Raw genomic sequence first — 21869 nt, 5'->3', positions numbered from 1 at the left:
ACATTTTCTCTGTCTTTATTTACAGTACATAAATGGAAAATTTACTATGAATGCTGCGGGCTTGAAAACACAAAAATAAAAGGGGAAGTCTAAATACACACAGCATTGGTGCAAGGAAATACAACAGCATCAACTATTTTCCCTGCTCTATAAAGCAAAAAAGGCAATATCATTACAAGTTGTATGTCTGTAATGTTTGACTCTGACAATAAGCGAAGCTTATTAAACATGAATCTAGAGTTCACATTCCACGTATCATGTTCAAAGACATATAGCCTGGATATAGACAAGAGATTAGTCTTGAGCTAAACTTTGTACTCAGTGCTGTGATCCAAAAATATATAATTAACTATTGTATTTAGCAAGATATCTTTAACTGGCACCAAGCACGTTTTATTGTGAGCACTGTCAGATGTGAGATCAGTCCTGCATCACACAGACATTACACAAACAACCTGAGAATAGGAAGTCTTCTTTGAGACAGTTGTGGCAGGTTTAAGCAATAGTTCGGTAATTACAGAATATACAAACCGGCCTAGTTCCATTATTTTAATAAAGTCCCACATACACCAGATCAATTAATTGTTCCATTCCCTGCAGAAACAGCCATTTGATAATGATGTTATCTAACCTGAATGAACTTGGGCAATAGTTTATGGGAACGATTTACTCATCAAGGCCCTCGTCTTCCTCTTCCTCCTTGACGTCCACCTCACTTGTGTCTGAGAACTCGTGCAGGAGAACGTACTCGCGGCTGCTGAAGCCAAACTTGATAACATCCTTTTCTTTGAGCTCGTAGTAGCGCTGGGGTTCGATGCGCTTGTTGTTCAGGTAGGTGCCGTTGCCGGAACCCAGGTCAATGATGTAAGGCCTCACCCTGCGGCCAGAGGTGCCGTCTGCACGTGTAAACTCCACCAGTCTACAGAAATACGGACAGAAAAATAGCATGCTTTAATCATCAAAGTGTAATGCAACATGTAGTGGAGTTTGTCTAAATCATAGAGATTCAAGTTGAAGATTTCTAAAACAAAGCACCCTAGATGGCCGCTATTCTTACCTATACTGGAATACTGCATGTTGCTTGGAGCAGGATGGGTGGTCAATGGGGATATCAGCAATTTTTCTCTGCCGCCCCAACAAATAGGCACTCTGTCTGTGAATGTACATGACTGGAAGGGGTTCATCATTCTTGAAAGGGTATAGACGCCACCTGCGCTTGGGAATGCGAGCCTCAGGTGGCTCATTGTACTTGATCACCACCCCCCGGAATGTGTTTGTATCTTCTGTTAGTGCCCCTGACAGTTCAAAATTGGGCTTCTCTTTCTCAACAGCAGGGCCATCTGTGTCGTCAGCCCCTTCCTCAGACGGTTCAAAACCATGTTCTTGGTTTTCTTCACGCCGTTGGCGGTTTTCCCTGCGCCGCTCATTGTGCTGCTGTCTCTCAGCTTGTTGGGAGGCAAGTGCTTCTCGTTCTCTGTGTCTGTCTCCGCCACGGTCTCTCTCCCGCGGTCGGTCTGCCTCCCACCTGCTCCGCCTCTCCTCTGGTTGGTCGTTTCTTCTCCTTCGCTCATCACCACTAGCCCGATGCTCCTCCCGCTCCTGGGAGATATTTGGTAAGAAGGCAGTTAAAGAAAGAAGATTATTAGTCCAGGACAAACTTGCAGTTACAGTTTTGTACAGGCATTACCAATTTAGAGGTCATACTGTTTTACAGTCAGTCGGACTGACAAGATTGAAAAGTGGCCATTGTTATGCCACTGTTGTATCTGGCCTATGACCCTAATGACTATGGCGCTGTTTTTCTACAGGCATGCCACTTTAACACTTGTTTAATTTATAATAAATTATTTTTTCAAAGTTGCTAATTGCCATGTTCTGTTTCCAACAGTTTTTATTGCACACCAAGCATTAGATGCCAATATCCATTACAATGCCAGGTGTCTCATAAACGGTGGTGACCTCCACTTTTAGGATTGATTTTAAGATATTACTGATTACTTACAAAGACCTTAGGGGCCTCGCCCCAAGTTATTTATCTGATCATTTATTGCCATATGTCCCTTCCCACCCCCTGAAATCCACAGATGCATCGCTCCTTGTTCCAGGGTCCAGACTGATTCACAAAGGTGATAGAGTCAGGGCTCCCAGACTTTGGAATGACCTGCAGGTGGAAATCAGGGTGGGGAACTCTGGCACATCTTTTAAAAACACTTTTAAACCCCCATTGTTTTAAACTTGCCTTTCTGTGATTTTATTTATGTTGTATGACCTACACAACATTTAAGTTCATTTCACTGTCTTTGTGTTTTATAATGTGTTCTGTTTTTATTGTAAACTTAGTAACTGTGTTTTGAAAGGTGCTACATAAATAAAGTTTATTATTAACTATTATCATATGCCAAGAAAAAAACTGATAGAACGACATGCCATTTAAACACTCACTTTATAGACACTAAAGCTGTATTGCATCTTGTTAATAATTTAGAACCTATTCACCCGCTTTATTTTGACATCAGGACCACGATTGGGACTGCGGCTTCTCCTGTTTCTGGGCGATCTGCTGCCTCGTCTGGCGGGAGATAGTTCTCTTCTACCAGGTGAGCGGTCCCTCGTCCTGGCGGGTGACCTACATGACAAACACAAAAACAGGTTCAAAAGACATTCACAAAATGTGGGCTGTAGCTGCGTTTGTTAAGGGCCAGCAGACAAAACACATTTTTTCGCTAATAAGGACGCACTAGCTAACACTTACGTTGCCTCTGTCAAGGTAAAAAACTAAAAAAGCGTGGCAAAAGCGAACTAATTCGAGGACTTTATAAGGAAAATACCTGCTCGGTCTTCTCCTCTGTGGACTTGAATTGCCGCTGGATCTCGACCTCGAGCGGCGTGATGTCTGTGGCCTAACAGGGCTCAGTTTCTCCTGCTTTATCTTAACTTTGGACTCCCGCTCCGGAGATTCCCTTCTCTTGTGTCGCTTTTCTTTGGTCATTCTAAAATATGTAAACTAATTCAACCGTTATGTGACTAAACATACATTGTCATCCACACATAAGCATACAAATAAACAAAGACAAACTCAAAAATGTGGCGATCACAAACTTCGACTGTTATGCTCAAAAGACGCACTTCCGTTTCCTGTGGTACGCCGACAATTTATGTCGGCATGGTCGCTGCCCACGTTTTACTTTGGTTCCGTCATGACCGCGTTTCTCATTTACGGTACCTTGAATAAAGATGGGGATTTATTATTATTATTTTTTTAAGAATAAATGTTTCCCTTGACACACCCAAGGCACACTGTAAGGCGTGAAAATGACGTAAAAATTAAAATCACACCAAATAAAAACACAGTTTCTTGTTGTGCTGATCAAAATATATACGAGGGTCACCAAAATCCACTCGGGCAAACTTAACATGGAACGCCGGGACGCTGTTGCCATGACAACGCAAACAGTGAGCACGAACTTTTTGTTACGAACAGCGCCGATATTTTTGTAACCTAAACCAAGAAGCTTCTAGTTTTAGATTGTAGCTTTATTATTTTTATTACTTTCATAGTAAACCACAATGATTCCACCAGCCGAGTCCCTCCTGAAATATGACAATCCAGTTTTGGGCACCAAAAGCACAGACAGAAAATCACCAAAGGTGAGTTTGCCTTGTAACGCCACTCGAGTTTAGCGTTAGTTAACGTTACCTGATAAAGTAGCGTTGGGTGGAGGATTGAAGGGGTGCCAGGCAGGGAGATATACAGGAAATTAATACATAAGACAATAGAATACATTATTTACGAACACGAGTTTTAGTAGTCACACTACTCAGTGTCATCACATGTCCTAAACTTTTGTGTAATTGAAACCCTTTACACATACAGTATGCTCTTATTTGGTATAAACCAATGTAAATATAAACGTATTGTTAGCACTGAGCAAGTAACACTTGTCTGAATAACAAGTGCCTGAAAAAACTTAATGTTAAACATGAGTCACTGATGTTTATTTAATGAAATATATTCATTTACAAAACCTTAAAAAGTTAATATATGGTGTACGGCAGCAACAGGTGACACAAGTGTTAATAAGGCAACACACAAAGGCAACCGCAGCTATAAAAAGGGGGACAAAAAACTGAAGCTATAGCACTCATTACCTGCAAATGCTGCAAGCCCTGAAATTGCAGCAGCTAGTTTCTTTATCTGTGTTTGGCAACATCAACATGGCATGTTGCTTTGGTGTGGAGATATATATGTATATCTATAAAAAATATGATTTAATTAGGATAGGTAATGTTAAGTACATGCAATATTCAATGTGTAACATAAAATACTGTTCACTACAGGGACGCCCTTTGAGAGTGAGCTCTCAGCAGCCTGCTAACTCTTCCCCTGTTCCACCACCTCCTAAACCAAAATCCGCCTCTACTGAGGCCACCAAGCAGGAAAATGAGGAGATCCTGAACGCCATCCTTCCACCAAGGTACAGCTCTTCCCATCTACAATATATTGTTCAACAAGTTCAAACCATGCCATCATTTATCTCAACTTCTGCCATTGCAGGGAATGGATGGAAGGAAACCAACTTTGGGTGCAGCAAGTGTCCAGTGCACCCTGTACACGAACAGACGTTATTCACCTGGAGGAACTGCTGGACACAAAGCTGCAGCAAAGGCAGGCCAGAGAAACCGGAATCTGCCCTGTCCGTAGGGAGCTCTATTCCCAGTGCTTTGGTAAGGAGGAAGCTGAGGTCACTGCAGTTACAGTGATGCTAAAAGGACATGTATTATAGCTAGTTTTGCGATCGATGTGGCTTTATCCTTATCTTTCTCTCATGGAACCACATATACATAAACTCAGCTGTCTGATCCTCCTGATCTTCTTTTTCTTTAAGATGAGCTGATCAGACAGGTGACCATCAACTGTGCTGAGAGGGGTCTGCTGCTGTTGCGGGTCAGAGATGAGATTCAAATGACTATTGCTGCCTACCAGACCCTGTACGAAAGCAGCGTGGCTTTCGGTATGAGGAAAGCAATTCAGGCTGAGCAGGGCAAAGCTGACATGGAGAAAAGAGTAAGGACATTTAGTTATTATTTATGACTTGCAACAACCAATGGCATATAGGGGCACAAGGACCTAATAATCAGATTTTTTTCTTCAATTGGAAAGTCATAGATAGAGAGATTTAATTTGCCACTTCTAAAGCTGTAGAAATAGTTACAGGCTGTTTTTCAGTTAGGTATCCAGCAGAGAGCACCATTTCTCTTTGAGAATCACTGTAAAATAAGAATGGTGGCAGTGCTCTTTACATAACTGATCCTGCATCTGCATCAAACTTACAAGTGTGTCTTATTACATACCTAGATTTCTGATCTGGAGAATGAGAAACAAGACCTGAAGAAGCAACTGAACGAACAGAAAGCTAAATATGATGCAATTGAAAAAAGAGAAAATGAAAGGCGACAGGTGGAGGAAAAGAAGCGCACTGAAGAGATTCAGTTCCTCAAGAGAACCAACCAGCAGCTCAAGGTGACGTTTCTTAATTACATACAAAGAAAAATGTCTTATTTATATTCAGCACCAATAAATGCTGCCTGTCGTAAGATTTTAATATTTGTCTTCCTATTCAGACCCAGCTGGAAGGAATCATTACACCAAAGAAGTAACCGTGAAAAACAAGAATTGAGGTGCCATTTTCCAGCACAGAATGCTACTATTACAACTATTTGTATAAATTATATCAATTAACGCAAACTTAACAGAGTGTAATTAGCAACTATTTTATTATTTTTTTTAAAACAGCATGATATGACAAGTACAGTTCAAACAATTACTGTACATTTCTCTTGAACATCAAGAGAGCATTACACCTGTAAAAGCAGTTCTGGGTTGAAGGGAAAAGAAAGCACAAACACTCATTCCCCCTGAGGAAAAGTCAAGGTCCAGATAAGGCCACTTGATAAAGACCATTTAACACGTAGTTAGCATTCCACCTTCTATCAACTGCCTACATTTTCAATAAAAACGTGGCCCTTTTGGCTCATTTAAATAAAGATTTATTACATATGTTGTGTTTTTACGACTCCAGTCTAGTGCTTTGATCTTTTGGTCTTCTGGCCTTCCGTGGCTGGGGCCTTTCTGTTCTTGTTCTTGTTTTTCACATTGTGTGTTTCGTAATAGCGCACACCAACTCTCTTCGCCTTCTTAGCACGGTCCATCGCTCTTCTCTGTAGGGATGGATAAAGAGGAACAGAGGAAAAAAATGATGAAATCTTCAGCTAAAAAGACCAAAGCTTTTCATCTCCATTCCTGCTATATCAATAAGAGGAACAGACATCTAACATGTCTACCGAGAGAGATCTGTTTGACGTCAGAGAGAACAAACACTGCATACCTGTTTAGACGTCAGTTTGCGCGGCTGGGTGGACTCCTCGTCCTCCTCAGCTTTCCTCTTCTTGCTCCTCTGGTTTGCAGCTGAATTCAAACAAAGATGATGTCAGTGCCTGGCTGGATCTCAATGTCAGCCTGACGTACCTCATTTGTATGGCTACAGGTAAATACTATACAAATCAGCATTCATGTATTTTCGTGTCAAACTTGGAACAACATCAACATCATGCCAGTAAGATAACATGCTTGTGTGTTTTATATTTTGTTCTGAGGAATCATGTAAGATTTTCTTCCATAATAATCTCTACATTCAGCACCATACAAAGTCATGACAAACATGTTGATGGACTACCTTTCTCCTGTGCTTGCTTGGCTGCTGCTGCTTGTTTAGTCTTGATGTCTGTGAACGCTTTGTCAGAAAGTGCCTTAGGTATCCTGTCCAAAGAAGAAAAAAAGTAAATCACTACCCAACAAAGCAAACAGTTTACTCCTGTTGGGATCTGCTGAAATGAACAGTAAATAAATTAGGCCCAGAGTAACTACACAACTGTTATTTGACTTTGGTCTCCAGTGGGTGGGCTGAAATTCAACAAGAGATGCAGATTAAAGAATACAATGACATGCAAAAGTTATGGGAACAGGCCACTGATCAGACAGTCAAAACCGATGACCGCTAGTTCTCAGGGGCTGAAAGGCTGGTTAGCACGGACCAGCTAAAATGCATGGCATCTCTCTGCCTGACAACTTCATGTTTCTTAACTGGATGAAAGAAATTAGGGAAATACACAAAACAAAGACAATATGTAAGTGAGGTTTGGGTGAGGGCAGACAGACCGGATTGCAGAGAAGCGTTTGGATTTGGCCCGGTCCAGGAACTGCTTGTACTTGGAGATCTTCTCATCCAGATCACGAATCACCTTGCGCGGGTTCTTGTTGCCGTTTGCCTTGCCAGTCTGAGCGGTTGTGGACTCGGAGTCTTCAGTCTCTCCATTGGCTGGTTCAACATTGGTCCCGTCTTCCTCTCTGCCCTCCTCTTCCTCACTGTCTTCCTCGGCATCAGAGTTAGAGAGGTCAGACATGTCCAGGTCAGGCATCTCCACAGCAACCAAGTCTTCCTCGCTGAACTCAGGTGCCACATTGATCTTGCCAAAGTTCTGTCGCACATTGGCCAGAATCTTCTGGACCTGCTCCTTCTGTCTCTGCTGACGCTGCTGCTGTTCCCCATGTTCCTCTGAGACGTCTGGCTGTTCCTCCTGCACATTCTCAACTACCTGTGAGGGCCCTTCAACTGCCAATTGCTCCTTGTCCTAGAAAAATCAGTGACAAAACACAGGTTGACACACAAGTTAGTGTAGAAAAAAAGTCACTTACTGACTTTACTGAAAAAACACAGATGGAAAATTCAGTAAACTCTTACCTCTTGCTCCCCCTCAGGTCCAGGGGGTTTCACAAAGAAGGGAATACGCCCTCTCTGCCAGTCATTCAGCACCATTTTGGAGACAGTGGAGAGATCTGGCTCACCGCCCTGTATAATACCAAGAATACATCGTTCAAGCTTAAGATTTAAAACGAGTGGTTCACATACACTTTGCTATTTAACTGAAAGCTGTCAAGAGTACAGCACCTAATGTAGTAGGTAGAAAAGTAGAAAATAGACCCAACGAATACTGAATACTGAATAGTGAAATCACTACTCATACTAATACTGAAGTTGTGTGGTGACCATACTCTGCTCGTTAGAACCTTTATGGCAGATGAAATAAATAAATAAATGGAATAAAAACTTGAGGAAAAGCAGTTTTAAATATAGCCTGTTAAGGTCCTGCAAGCAAGGACATGGAAGAACATTCAGACCTTCAGAAGTTTCCCAGTGCGGAATGCCAGCTTCTCAAGAAAGTCTTCAGCAGAGTTCCAAGTGGGGATGCGGTAGGTCTTCTGAATGTATTCTGGCTTGGCCCGCTCCAGCACTGCCCCAATGTGCTCCTCTGGGTTCTTGATCTTCTCCACTTGAACCTTTGTGGGGAAGGGGGAAGTAAAGGCGTGCAATTTAAGATATGAACCTGCAACCTTTCAGTTACGGGGACTGCATGGCCTACACATTAAACCTAGGCTCTGGAAAAAGGATCTGGAGTATTAGAATCAGAGCTGATCAAGACATTTTTTAAACAGACGGGTATTAACTGTAGGAATCCACTTCCAATTCTTTGTTCATCGCACTCCAGGTACTCAAGCGGTCAGATATGCCACATAGAGTAACTGGAAAGACATAAGGCTGTTGAGTTTTTCAGTGCTATGAGGAGCCATAAATTCCATTCATCTCAATTGTATTGGGGTGGTAGATATCACAAAACCTTGGTACACAAAAGAAAAAATAAAAGAGAGACTTACCACTCCTTTCAAGACAATATCAGATTCACTGTCTTCTGAAGGGTAGACAACACCAGGACAGTCAATGAGGAAGATGCGCCTCATCAAAGTGATGTACTGCCACACCTAAAAAAGCAAAGAGATGAATGCTGTCTGTATGGTTAAGTCATTTCAGTTTCACATGAGATATTAAAATTTGTATGATATTTTACGTAGTTGATACTTAATGTTATAAAAAGATGTGCCAACTATGATGAGTGGCAGCAAAATATTTTAAAAAAACATTCTGGCAGAGGAAAGACAACTGTGATAACAGAGTCCTTTCTTTTCTCACTGTGCTACAAACAACTTCTTCCTTCCATGATGGTTCATCAGACAGAGGGATTGTATTGTAACCTTTCACATAAACATAAATGCACATCCATTCTAACAAAAGGAGGAATGAGGGTCACAAAAGTGCTGCCGACCATGAGCTTATCTGGCTGTCACCAAGCAGTGTTGAGTATGTGGTGAGAATCAAAGACAAGGTGAGAAATAAAGGAGTGCTGGCCATAGGCCCATCAGATTCATTGGATAGGTGTACAAACAAAATCTCCCCTTTGTTGTGGTCTAAGTTCACAGCTTTGGCAAGCACGGAAAGGGAAAGATATTTTCCCTTTCTTTTCCCTTGACCCTGCATTGGACATTAGGGGTTTTCAGACCCATGTTCGTTTCCAAACAGGATAAACAGCCCCAGTGAGAGGAAATTAAGGATAAAAATGGATGTTGTTCTTTCTCTTGGCCCCGTCTCCTCTTAGATTTTCAGTTATATAGTTAAGAACACGGCGCCGACTTCTTCTGTTGTTGCAGCTATCAACAATTACCAAGTTAAGAAGAGTAACATGCCTATTTTCACCTCACATCACCTTCCCACTTTTTTATATTTTATACTCTAGGCCTTAACAGTCTTCTGTGTTAAAAAAAAAAAAGTCCTCCTGAAGTCCTTTTTACAGGACTGTCCCCTGCATTGCTCACTATACAGACCTTCCATTGCTCTGTTGCATATCACAGGTTTCAATTTTGTTTGCATGGTTGAGATGATACTCGAACCTTACCTTTGTTTCTCCGGCAAGTGGTGCCACATTGCAGACCTTCTTAGACCGCAGTGTGTTGATGACTGAGCTCTTTCCCACATTAGGGTAGCCAATGAAGCCCACACTTATCTGTTTCTTGTCTGTGTGGAGCTGTGGGAGGCAAAACAAAGTCAGTGTTGTGTTTCCTAAACAACGGCCTCAGTCTGTCCTCAGTTCATGGAGGTAATTTTAGATGGAGCTCCATTGCCATTAGAAATAAAACAAGTGAATTTGTCATCACTCCAGAACTACATGTAGTAGTTTATTTAAAACACATACCAAAGCATATCTTAAAAAGGATTTTTATGTAAACAAGGACACCCACTAAAATCCAAAACTACAACAATGAGAAATATAACTATCTTTTATTTTTGTCCCTCGAGGTAAAGTGAAGTCTGTTTTGGAGCATGTTTTTCCTCTTGTTATCTAATGACTCTTTGGTGAATGTGGTCTAACAGAGAAAAACTTTTACAAGGAAAAGAAACAGAAGTTTTTCGGTCTCTTTCTCATAAACGCCTCTTTAAATCACAATATTAAAGAACATTCCATTTTAATATCAAACCATTTTGATTTCTTTAACTTTCAGTCCCATGCTTTCACAAACACGCTCCATTCAACAGCCACTACGTAACTTTGCAGGTTTAGGTCGAGAACGAAACCTTTTATCATGGTAAAGGTCATTTTATGTCGGGTTAGCAATATATGTTATAATCAAGTAAAGGTTTTGGAAATTTCATTAAGGCACTCTTTCTAGATAAAAATGTAAAAAGGAATGTCTTTTCACTACTGAACTGAATGAAATATGTGACAACTCAAGGTACTTCATCATCACAATGATGCATATATCGTAACCATGTTTGTGACTCCTATATTACCATAAAGCAGTCCTGCTCATTGAATTTCAGCATTGCCCTCAATGGCCTAATAAAGCCATATATATATATATATATATATATATATATATATATATATATATATATATATACACACACAGCCATATATAAGTTGGTAGCTACCCGAGTATAAACACAATTGCAAATTTCTACCAATTGACAATCACCTTGCATATTGACATGATGCTCAACCCTATCCTTGTTTATGTGCATACATAAAGGGAAAAAAAAGTTTTGATATAAACATGTTCTTTATTGAGGAGCAGTTACTGCCCTCATCCTACAAATTGTACACAGTGTGTAGTATAAATGAATTTACTGTATAAACCATTTCCATCCATACACTACACAGCTTACTTTTGGAATGGGCAAAATAATGAGGACTAAAAAGAACTGAACCCCATGCACAAACATAATAAATTATAGCTAGTACGTTTGGTTTTCATAAGTAAATCCATAAATCTTTTATATGAGTAAATGGTGCACTCATAAATCAAAAGAGGGTGCAATTTGAATATCAAAGGCCTTAAATCAAAAAGCAAATAAATAGTTCTGTTGCAGATAAAATTATTCCACAGACTGGACAATAAGATAAGGGACATAAAGGCAAAAAGCTGTGTTATCTGTGATTGTCTTTGGAATAGTGAATGGTTTAGGCTCATGACAAATCAAAGATATTTTGATGTTTTGATTCTGAGGCATGCGCTTACCTTGCCAAACTGCCTGAGCAGCTGGATGAGGGATCCTTTACCAAAAGAGTTGGTGAGGCTGGCATGGAAAGCCAGAGTGGGGTACTCTTGGGATAAAACAGCTACCCACCGTTTCTGGTTCAAAATTGAGGGGTGACCAAGAGACAGTGACACAATTTAATACCATGAAAATATCCGTCCCAGTCAAATGGGGAACCAAAGACGAACATGTTGTCAATGACTTACCGTGACCCAGGTGGGGATGAGGTCACACTTGTTTAGAACAAAGATCAGATGTTTCCAGGGTTTCTCTTTCTTCATATATGTCTCTATGCTCTTGGAACGTGTTCCCATGGGATCACGGGCATCCAGCACTTGGATGATGACATCAGATGAGTCAATCACCTATTACAATAAAAATGTCAGAAATGTAGAATGACCCTGTGACGCTTCAGTGTACCAAATCCACATTAACATAATGTATAGTACTGAGAGAAGGATGGAAACAATACCTTGTAAAGTTCTCCCCAGATCCTCTTGGACTGACCCTTCTTGAAAATTTCCTCACGTACTTCCTCCCTGTTGCAAAATGAGAATTAAATAAAGCAATTTGTTTGCTACCTTTAAATATGAAGACACAGCAACCATGCTTCTGCCCAGCTATAGTAGCCAGTAGTGGATTGATTATAGTATCTTTTGAAGATCTTACCTGACCCCTGTGTCCTCTGTCACCAGGTCTTTGTCTTCGTCTACATTGTAGCTCAGGGCTGAGGCCTCAGCCTGTTCTACGAGGTCCTTCACATCCCCCACCATGAGACTGGGCTTCTTCCTCTGAGCCTTGGGCCCAAACGTGATCTCAAAACCCTCGGTGTCTAGAATGTGCACCTTGGAGTTCTGCAGAGGTAGAAACAGGAAGAAAAAGATTAGACTTACAGCTCTGACTGTTTTTTTTTTAGATCAACAGTAAGAGAGCACCAGTCCAAAACATTTATTCTGTGTGAGATCTTTAATTCAGGCTTTCACTGAACTTATCTTTTCCTACTAGAGCTGCAACAATCAGTCCATTAGTCGATTGAAAGAAAATAAATTACCAACTATTTTGATAATCGATTAATCGTGTCAGTCATTTTTGAAGCAAATACATCCAACATTTGGTGGTTGAAGCTTGTGGCGTATAATATCTGTGATCTGAGAGAAAATTGTCTGTGTGGATCTGTTGTGACTGGAGGGTTTGGACAACCTCTCTTCATCTACAGCATGAATGGAAAAAAGAGGCCACAAGTTACAGCTGGATTAGCAAAGTGATTACTGATGAGAAACACAGAACAGTAATGCTGATTTAACATAATAGTGAAACAGATGGGCAACAGACGAGAAGTCGGTGTAACAACCACTTTTTGATATAGTCTAAGTAAGTGATAGAGTCCTTCCAGAGGTTTCAGACAGAATCACATAACAAATGCATACAGTAAACAGTTCCAATATATCACTGGGTCTGTTTCAGTCTTAATCCGTTCTGGCACAGGCTTGGCGGTTTCATTGGCTCAGTTGTTACAAGGAGAACAAGGAGGACTGGATGTGTGTTGGTAAAGGGGGCGAAAACTTAAAGCCTGGCACAGTACAACTCTCCCATGCCAAGCACAGTGCCAGTACACTCAGGGTTACAATGAGGCAAAGTGAGAATTGAATGAGGATTAAAGTAAGGCCTCATGTTCATCTCACATCATAAAATTCCAAGAAACAAGCTACTGAGGAAAAAAAGGGGCATGATTCTCATCTGTGTTTCACATTAAAAGCCAGGTAACGACTTCAATAGCTTTATATGCCAGCATACTCATAATAAAATTGATAAAAAGGTGTAAATTCACACAAACATCCTACAGACAGCACGGGAGAGTAAGAATACCCTTTATACTCACATGGGCTTTGACTCTATCATGCAAGAGGGACATGGGTAGCTTGCTTTGTCTCATCACCACACGATATGGATCTTTCTGCACTGCTCCCATCTCTTCTTGGAACTTCTGGAGGGACGACTGCTTGATCACACGGGTATTTGCTGAAATACAGAATATGTAGACGCAAAGTGTGACCTGTTTTGTTTAGATTTCCCATTTTTGATCACATTTACAGCCCCTTCTCTTATTAGTTCCCAATTTGCCCCTCACACTCACTGATGACTTATATCAGGAGTTCTCAAACATGTTAATTTAAGGTTCACATATGAATTTTACATAAGGTCTTCCTACTTTGAACATCTACCATCACTGCAATAAATGACCAATTCATTCATTCTGTGTGTAATCCAGTGCATGCCCTCTTGCCTTTCAATACACTCGGTTATTGTTGTTCTCTTTGCTAATGCAAAATGGGGAAAACTAGTGAGTCATGCTGAGTGGATCATCTTGACACCAAACCGTCTGAGAAGTACGCATTTTTGGATTTGACACCACAGATGGAAGAATTGTGAATAAAGAGGGTGTTTCCTGACTTTGTAAAATGCAAGGGCCTTACAGTGACAGGGGCTTATCACTCAAATGAGGCAACACGACTGAGCGATTCAACGTCAATTCTACAACGTATTTGTATAAGGGTAGGCTACATGGGTTGTATTTGAATGAATGAAAACTAATCACAAGTTAGTTCTCATTTGTTCAAACTTGACAGTGTCCATCATCAGACCCTACCTCCTGCAGTGGTTATTCTGTATTCTGTCAACTATCAAACCTGATAAATCTACAGAATTCTTGTTGGAGATGTAGTAATCTTACTACTGTGTTATGCTTTAATGGCCAGTGACAATTATCTATTGTACGATCTTGCTACAGTCACCTAATAGTGGTAGTTGGCACCGATACGTTTAACACAATGCTCTTGAAATAGGTTATAACATTGCCAACATGGTCAGGTTTTAATAAAGGTGGCACATAATGTTAAAAACTCAGATACCTTTAAGTTGTTTTTGCTGGAAAAAGCCATGTGTTCAGTGCTGTCCTTATCACCAAACATGAACACATTCTACTCTAATCCATGAAGAAAAAAGTATTTCACAAATGATCTGCGCTGTCCCCAACAGTACCACAATCTCATAGTTGCTGTTCCTGTTCTTGCAAGTACGCAAAAAAACAAAACAAAACCACCAAAGTGCCACATTTGGTAATGTACTTTCCCTCCACAAAGGCAGACAAATACAATATACTGACGGCTACCACAGCATGCACTGCTATGACATAGACAACATATACAAAAGGTAAGGAAGTGCACTTACCAAACCATTTGATGTTAGGTTCAACTCTGGCTACAGTCCCTGGAGCCACCGTGGACTGGTACTGTAAAGGTTTGATGACTTTCCCACGGTTATTACTGGGAACAGAAGATCACTGTCAGCGTGAACATAGCACTTATTGTTATATTTCACTGCTTTTTTTTTTTGACTCACAAGAAAAATCTGAATCTGTATCATCAATTACCATCTTTGCTTTTGTCTGTACATATTCAGACGCTTGATAGTGGATCGGTCCCTCATGTTGCTCCCACCAGCACCATTGGCTCGATCTGTGAAATACATGTACAGTTACTTAAACGATTCATCTGTGCATCAACACACACCTGACGTCAGAATATATTTGCTTTGCAAAGAACATCAGAGCTGCTTCAGGTGACATGACTAATTAATAATAGTAACTGTTTCCAGACTTTAGGAACAATTAGTCTAAACACTTCCACAAGACACGGGCTCTTCCCTAAAAGTTGAATGCTGAAGTGTCAAATTTAAAAGGCCTAACGCTGCCGTTACTGCGTGCTGCAGAAGCAGCTAAAGTTTAGTTAAGTCACCCAGAGTTATGCGTTTCGTTTTGACACATTGGTCACATAATGTCATTGCCTAGTTTTTTTTTTAAACAAATTAATATTTGGAAATGTCTTTTCCAGAGCATGATATCGCCCGGCTAGCAACAATTAGCATTAGCTGTAAACAAACGCTGTGGCTAATGGGGGTTTAGCTCACCAGGGTTGCTGCTGGACGACGAGGGGTTTATCGAGCTTTTCCCCTTGAACCGAGGCTTCACCATTTTGACTGCTTAGTCGGCAAAGCCTTCCCCGGACAAAAGAAAATAGAGACCACACGAGGGTGTCTCAAAGCTGAAGTTTAGTTGCTGTTTTCCCCTTCAGCTCGAAACTGTACAGCGCACACGTGTTGTTACGGTGAAGCAGGAAGGACGTCATCGAAGGAGCGACAGCCACAAGAACCAATCAGAGAGCTCCTGTGAGTGCAGTGGTACGACGGTGGATGGTATGTTATATAGCTGCATGAAATGCTGTACATATGGGCTGTTGTGTAAAAATCTTAACAGTAAAAGCCTTTAAAAGTTAGAGATGTAATCAATGGATTAATTCTGAAATTGATTATAAATGTATACAGCGATGTACGTATAAATAGTTGTGCAAACGTAGATTAATGAAGCATATATCAAGTCAAGCAGCTGTCACATTGAAATTCAGACAGGTTGGGGAAAAAAATTCAACAGAATCTAGAGCTCAATTACAATTCTTTATGAAAATGTTGCAATGCTATACTCTTTTTATTCCAGAAGAGGGTGCAACACAGTTTCTATTAGGGTATTGCCATATGCCAACATACCCTGCTCAACATCCATGGTCTGCGATGCTGACTTTAGCCTTGCATTACCTGAGTGGCTGTTGTCTGCAATTTGAGGTGAATAGTAAGGGTCATAGGATGTAGACTTGAGAGGAAAATGTGTTTTGCATGATAAAAGCAAAGAATGAATGCATGAAATGAATAGAATTCATGATCAGGACTGTGCCATGGATTTTTTTTTTAGAAATACTGAGGTCACCTTTAAATTATACTTTTACTTCTCTCATATTTCTTTTTTTTTCAGTTAGCTGTTCGATTAAGTGTTTTCTGTGTGTTTCCAAACATGAAGGTCTAAATGCAGATGAATGGAATACAATACAATTCTAATGGGGAAATACTGAATCTTTTATTTTTTGTTGTCAAAAAAGTACCAAGGATGTGACTTATGAAATGCAAAGACAGTCAAATCAAAGATACAAATACGCATTACCAATATTAAACAGGTACATGTAGTTTAATGGCGCTGCTCTATATCAATTTTAAAGGAATTTTAAAGAAAAACCTCCAGGGGCAATATGATTTTCATTAACGCAGAAGTGATGCAGGCCAATTTGACACCATAATGTATGAGAGGCCAAGTTTGTCAGGATGTGATGATGTTGCCCTCACAGTCTGTACGGTATGTTACACAAGTGTGGCTCAGTGCCAAGGTAGGCAAGTTCGTAGAGACTCCGGTCTGGAGAGGCGCCATCCAGTATTCAGTTTATACAGCAGGGAGACCGAGGAATGTTCTCTGTTCACTTTCATAAAGATGAAATTGGAACTCACTGCATCAGCAATCCACTGCAATAAATGATTTGTTACATCAGAAATTATAATTTCTTTCCTCTTTCCTCTGAATATCCAAGCAGAAGAAAGCTGTTTAAGTTCAAGCTAAACATTTCCTCTGTTTTAAAATCAATACAGAAGTGAGAGAAACCAACACTGTGAAGTCCCTTTTGTTTCAAGCCAACTTAATTTAAACCCAAACTGAAATAGTTGTAGTTACGGACAGAGATTGGGGTCCCTTCCAAATTCCTACAATCTTTACCTTTAAATGTAACATTTTTCAATCTTGTGCCTAAACTCAACCTTCTGGTGTGGCAAGCCAATCACAGCACTTAAGAAGTGGGATCCCCTGCTGTGCCTTCAGAATCAGAATCAGAATCAGAAATACTTTATTGATCCCCGGGGGGAAATTGTACAGTACCGGTGCTCCCATTCAAGAGTAGAAAGTAGCATTATTTAAAACTAAAAGTATGTACAAAATATAAAAATAAGATATAGAAAATAAAAAATATACACATTTACAGTATTTAAGTGAACAATGAGGTAAAAAAATATATACAATAACAATGTATATGTATGTATGTATGTATTGCACTGAACAATGTATATGTATGTATGTATTGCACCTTGGAGAGCGTTGTATTAAAATGCACATCCATTTCTGCATGTACTTGCCTTTCCATGTCATTTTGCACCTGATGCACCCTGCTGAATGCCTTTAGCACTTAAAAAATGATCCTCCTTGCGTGTAGTACCTTCAAATCCAGCACATCGTTATGAGAGCCTGCTTGAAACCCTTATTCTCAGCACTGGATGAATCACTTAAAAAGGACTGAAATTAAGATGATTTTTTGTTGCCCTGAGGAAATCTAATTTCCCCTCATAAAAAGCCACCGCCAGTTAACCTCTTCAACTAGAAGAAGCACTAAACACAGTATTCAGTTTGTAGTCAGTCATTCTGTCATCAGAATGAATGTAGGGTATATTTTGTCTGTCCTCACGTCTGTATTCAACAGTTGTGCATTTTATAGACTACTGAACCAATAGGTTGGCTGAACTTCATGTGACCTTGATTTGCATGAACGTGTGAAGCTAAGCAAGGCGCTGCCACCATGAAGAAAGCTAATTGATTGGACAAGCATTAATCAGCATTTGCATGCAGGAATGCAACCGGACAAGGACGAACCATCCATCCGCCATCTATGACAGAATGACCACAATCTATGGTTGATTCCCTTTAACAGTAGGAAAAACAGCAGACTTAAGCAAGGCTTACAAGCAATTTTAAACCAATAAAACTCATGATAGGGTACATGTGCTTACGGAAGATTAACTAATTTGCTTGCCAGGAAGAAGAAAATTGAGCAATTTTAGCTACATTATATCGCCTGCTTGAACTATATTACTTCTGTACCACTCAAATAGGTTTATTCATTGGGCATCAGCAGTCAGCTACTCACTTCTGTTCTCATAGAGACATAAAAATACATAAAAAGCAGCTCTAAATTAAACCACAACAATGAATAGCACAATTCTGTTATACAATAGATTTTATTGTCCCATATAACAGGAAATGGGTTGAAAACAGAGGAGCTTCATGTTCTTTGGCCTCCCATCAGGGTGCTGGGGTGAGAATACTTGACAGATTATGTGAAAATTTCCCCCGCTGCCTCTGCTCTTTGGTCTTCTAGCCGTGGAGCCAGTCAGGTAGAGCTTCTTTATTTCGGTCTAACTTGCCAACCACTGAAGTCACAGCATCCATCTTTCATGCAGATATTCATTCAGCCAATCAGTCTCCACAGTTTGTGACTGACAGCTCGGGAGTTGTAGGGAGTGGGGCATCAGCAGTTAGCAGTAGAACACCTGTGTTTAATAAGGTTGAGACAGAACCATGCACAGATTGATACTTCAGTCCCTGCATGTGTCTTACAGATTTTATGTTTTCAGCTAAAAAGGTTCATTCCAAAGTAAAATAACTGATGAGATGTCCGCTGTTTGGACCGCTGTTTCTTTCAAAGTGATTGATGGTATAAAAAGCATCAAAAGGAAAGGAGATGTTTTAACTTTAAAACTGAGAATAGACCTACTATACTGAGAAAGCATTTTAGGTTTATTGATCGATTTTCCTCCCAACACACATGTTTTCCTTATGAATATCTATTGCATAAAACAATTCTTCCATTAGAATTATGAGAAGTGAATAAAATACAAAAAAACAATAAACTGTGTTTAAAGAATGTCTTTTATGGAAAACAATGGAAATCTAACAAGCTTACAACAGTAACAAATTTACAGCGTGTTGTAAAACAGCATCTATAAAGTACACAGTTTTATCATAAACAATACAATTAAGACATTGCTTCCTCACTGTTGCTCGGAAAGGCTATGATACGCTGTGGCAGGAATTATAAACATTTGCTTTCAAAACTTTTGCACCCCCACATCTCCCATTCCCTTGGTGAGAAATACCAGATGCAGAGGATTTCAGTGGGTAAAGGCACTTGAGTCATTTTTATTTTTTAAATCTACAATTCACAGTGAGATGGGAATAAGTAAAATGGGGTTAGTGTGACGGATGCTACTTCACAAGTCAGTGGCAGTGCACTGAAGCTCCCCATAACTGTTCATGTGAATGTGTGCATTTGTGGATAATATTTCAGCCTGGCTCACTTGCCGAGTCTCTGCTTTGAGTCAAAATTGGAACACCAGCTAGATGACGGAGCACAGCCTCCAGCTGGCCTGACTAAACAAAAAGAGAAAAATTGACGAAGGCCGCTCCTCCTTATAGCCTCACTGTTTGAGAGTGTTTGCAATAGAAAGCAACATTTCTGCTGAGAGTGCTTCATGGCTTAACTGGAGGGCTACTGAAGAGCTGAAGGCTGATGGTCACTGCTGTGTAATTAGCCATTTCATGAAGTTTTTCTGTATATAAACGGGAATCACTGCCACAAGAAGGGTGGGATAATGCAGACACACATTCAACACATTCAAACCTGAGTTCCATTTTAGGTGGAAACAAAAATTTACAGCCATGCTTGCGGCTTTGGCTGTATTTAAGCACAACAGTGCTTTGGGCTAAATGCAAATGTCAGCATGCTAACATGCTCAAAATGACAGTGCCAACATGGAGCTGCAAGTATAAGGTTTACCATGTTCACCATCTTTTGCGTGTTAGCATGCCAACATTTGCCAATCAGCATTAAACACAAAGGCTCAAAAAATTAGCACTGGAGGAAAAGTCAGAGAATCACCAAAGTCAGGATTCATCTTCCGGAGACCATGAATGTTTGTACAAAATTTCATGGCAAACCATTCAATAGTTGAGATATTTCAGTCTGGACCAAAGTGGTGGACCAACCAACAGACAGAATCACACTGCCATCCCTAGAGATTAAATCATGGCAAGCCGTATCTATTGAATACTATGTACACCATTTAGTTGACATAAACCCTTAACGCCACAGCATCCCAGTGGAATTTCCCAGACATTAAATGCACAAGTCTTTAAATTTAGGCTCTGAAGAAATTTGGGAATATTAAGTTCCTGATTACAAATTTTGGACTCTTGTGTCCATGACGCCACTTTCTCCCATCTCACTGAGGAGAGCAAAGCACTCCAGCCAGGAACTCATGTCTACAGATAGCGCTCGCACCTCATTTATATATAGAGATATTATTGCCAGTTTCAAGAGGGGATTAGACAGATTTGAAACGACATAAAGGCAAAAGAGGTACTAATGAGAAGTGAGAATATGAATCATGAAACAAATGAAAAACCAATCCTGGAAAAACCCAGCTGGAGATGAAGTGATGGAGTATGTTGTTTTTCAACAGAATGTGTTTCGCTAATGCGTAATAGCCTCTGTGTTTATTTTCACCAAACCTAAATCTTCCACTTATTTAGTTCACGGCTTGTCGTGGCCACAAGTTTCACACCACATAAATCATAGCATAATCTGTTGGCAAGGACCTTTGGGAGACATTCTCGGAGCCCTCTAATGAATGATGTTTATGAGTGCTAATCTGTGGCATGTAAACCACCAGTTTTGGTTGAGATAAGCCACAATAAGGCAAAAATGAACTTGGCTCACAGGTCAGTTTCCACTTGTATAGTCAGTGACCTTTAGTTTGAGTTGTAACATTAATGTGAGGCTAAAATATTTACAATTTTCTGATGTCACTGAGAACCTCATTGCTCATTATTGACACGCAAAGCAAAATCCCTCCAGGTGAAGGTAATAACTGAATGCTGTTTATGGAAATATGGGGTTTTACAAGAAGTCATTTGGTTACCTGCAACAATGTTTTTCACTTTTGGTTAGTATTTTGCCTGATAAGATTGATATCTCTTGAAAAACATGTGGGAACTATTACAGGGAAATAGGCCTAAAAGGTCTTAATAACCATGATTTAAAGGGATTTCAATGAAACAACGTTAACGGCCTCTATAACGGTAAACCACAGCGCATGACTTACCTAAAAGAGACAGGCTTGTGTCTTGCAGTAACCATGGCAACAGAGCATCAAATGAAAAGTTGAAGCCTGTGTTCCTTCCTGGCACCTTAAACAAGTCTTTTTCTTGTGGCCTAAAATGTCCAATAAAATACACCAAGAAAGGCAAGACTGCAAGTTATCCCATGGTGTTCAACAGAACAATAAAATAAATACCTTCTGATAAGAAAAACATGTGTGTCAAGAGTTTCTCAGGAACTTACAGCAAATCTTAAGTGAAATGCAAGAATGCTCCCCCACCCGCAATCTTGATGAACCAAACCCGTTTGGTTGCTGCTCGAGCACTTGCTCAAAGAAGCTGGCAGCAGGTCTGTTTCTAGTTCATCCAAGACAAACACACTCCACTTGCTCCAAAGTCCAAAGATGAGCTGCCATGGAGTTCAGGCCCCTCTTTGCACCGTGTCTGTGCATCTGGTCCGCAGCACCAGCTTCACCTTGCCAGCGCAGGGTGTTCGTGCAAATACGGTTTGGACCTTTACTACACTTTGA

General features: G+C 40.3%; 3 protein-coding genes across 3 annotated transcripts; 1 reads left to right on the top strand and 2 right to left on the bottom strand.

Annotated features, from left to right (window-relative positions):
• Positions 1–14: 14 nt before the first annotated feature.
• Positions 15–3100, bottom strand: snip1 (Smad nuclear interacting protein). Its single transcript, XM_070912394.1, has 4 exons — positions 2829–3100; positions 2497–2626; positions 1058–1599; positions 15–919 (listed from the first exon to the last, which is right to left on the bottom strand). Exons 1-4 carry the CDS (start codon positions 2987–2989, stop codon positions 667–669), a joined length of 1086 nt encoding a protein of 361 aa, XP_070768495.1. The 5' UTR covers positions 2990–3100; the 3' UTR covers positions 15–666.
• A 467-nt stretch (positions 3101–3567) lies between these two features.
• On the top strand, positions 3568–5658 carry dnali1 (dynein, axonemal, light intermediate chain 1). The gene is made up of 6 exons (XM_070911569.1): positions 3568–3648; positions 4339–4475; positions 4556–4725; positions 4887–5065; positions 5357–5521; positions 5623–5658. The coding sequence occupies exons 1-6, from the start codon at positions 3568–3570 to the stop codon at positions 5656–5658; spliced, it is 768 nt and encodes a 255-aa protein (XP_070767670.1).
• A 100-nt stretch (positions 5659–5758) lies between these two features.
• gnl2 (G protein nucleolar 2) lies at positions 5759–15607 on the bottom strand. The gene is made up of 16 exons (XM_070911568.1): positions 15450–15607; positions 14914–14998; positions 14712–14806; positions 13363–13502; positions 12153–12337; positions 11956–12022; positions 11690–11848; positions 11465–11578; positions 9844–9972; positions 8771–8875; positions 8237–8395; positions 7800–7907; positions 7217–7689; positions 6735–6817; positions 6387–6466; positions 5759–6219 (listed from the first exon to the last, which is right to left on the bottom strand). Exons 1-16 carry the CDS (start codon positions 15511–15513, stop codon positions 6082–6084), a joined length of 2184 nt encoding a protein of 727 aa, XP_070767669.1. The 5' UTR covers positions 15514–15607; the 3' UTR covers positions 5759–6081.
• Positions 15608–21869: the final 6262 nt, after the last annotated feature.

The sequence above is a fragment of the Enoplosus armatus genome, chromosome 9, assembly GCF_043641665.1.
Source record: "Enoplosus armatus isolate fEnoArm2 chromosome 9, fEnoArm2.hap1, whole genome shotgun sequence".
Taxonomy (NCBI): domain Eukaryota; kingdom Metazoa; phylum Chordata; class Actinopteri; order Centrarchiformes; family Enoplosidae; genus Enoplosus; species Enoplosus armatus.
This window is presented reverse-complemented; position numbering and strand designations above follow the sequence as displayed.

What these genes read in the sequence shown, in the direction of transcription:
- snip1 (XM_070912394.1), bottom strand. Translation starts at nt 2,989, where the DNA reads ATGACCAAAGAAAAGCGACACAAGAGAAGGGAATCTCCGGAGCGGGAG. An exon ending in CAGAGGAGAAGACCGAGCAG is followed by an intron (nt 2,627 to 2,828) that starts GTATTTTCCTTA and finishes TTTGTCATGTAG; the next exon opens with GTCACCCGCCAGGACGAGGG. An exon ending in CTGATGTCAAAATAAAGCGG is followed by an intron (nt 1,600 to 2,496) that starts GTGAATAGGTTC and finishes AATATCTCCCAG; the next exon opens with GAGCGGGAGGAGCATCGGGC.
- dnali1 (XM_070911569.1), top strand. Translation starts at nt 3,568, where the DNA reads ATGATTCCACCAGCCGAGTCCCTCCTGAAATATGACAATCCAGTTTTG. An exon ending in AAGCTGACATGGAGAAAAGA is followed by an intron (nt 5,066 to 5,356) that starts GTAAGGACATTT and finishes TTACATACCTAG; the next exon opens with ATTTCTGATCTGGAGAATGA. An exon ending in GAACCAACCAGCAGCTCAAG is followed by an intron (nt 5,522 to 5,622) that starts GTGACGTTTCTT and finishes CTTCCTATTCAG; the next exon opens with ACCCAGCTGGAAGGAATCAT.
- gnl2 (XM_070911568.1), bottom strand. Translation starts at nt 15,513, where the DNA reads ATGGTGAAGCCTCGGTTCAAGGGGAAAAGCTCGATAAACCCCTCGTCG. An exon ending in GCACTGGGAAACTTCTGAAG is followed by an intron (nt 7,908 to 8,236) that starts GTCTGAATGTTC and finishes GGTATTATACAG; the next exon opens with GGCGGTGAGCCAGATCTCTC. An exon ending in GACCTGAGGGGGAGCAAGAG is followed by an intron (nt 7,690 to 7,799) that starts GTAAGAGTTTAC and finishes TGATTTTTCTAG; the next exon opens with GACAAGGAGCAATTGGCAGT.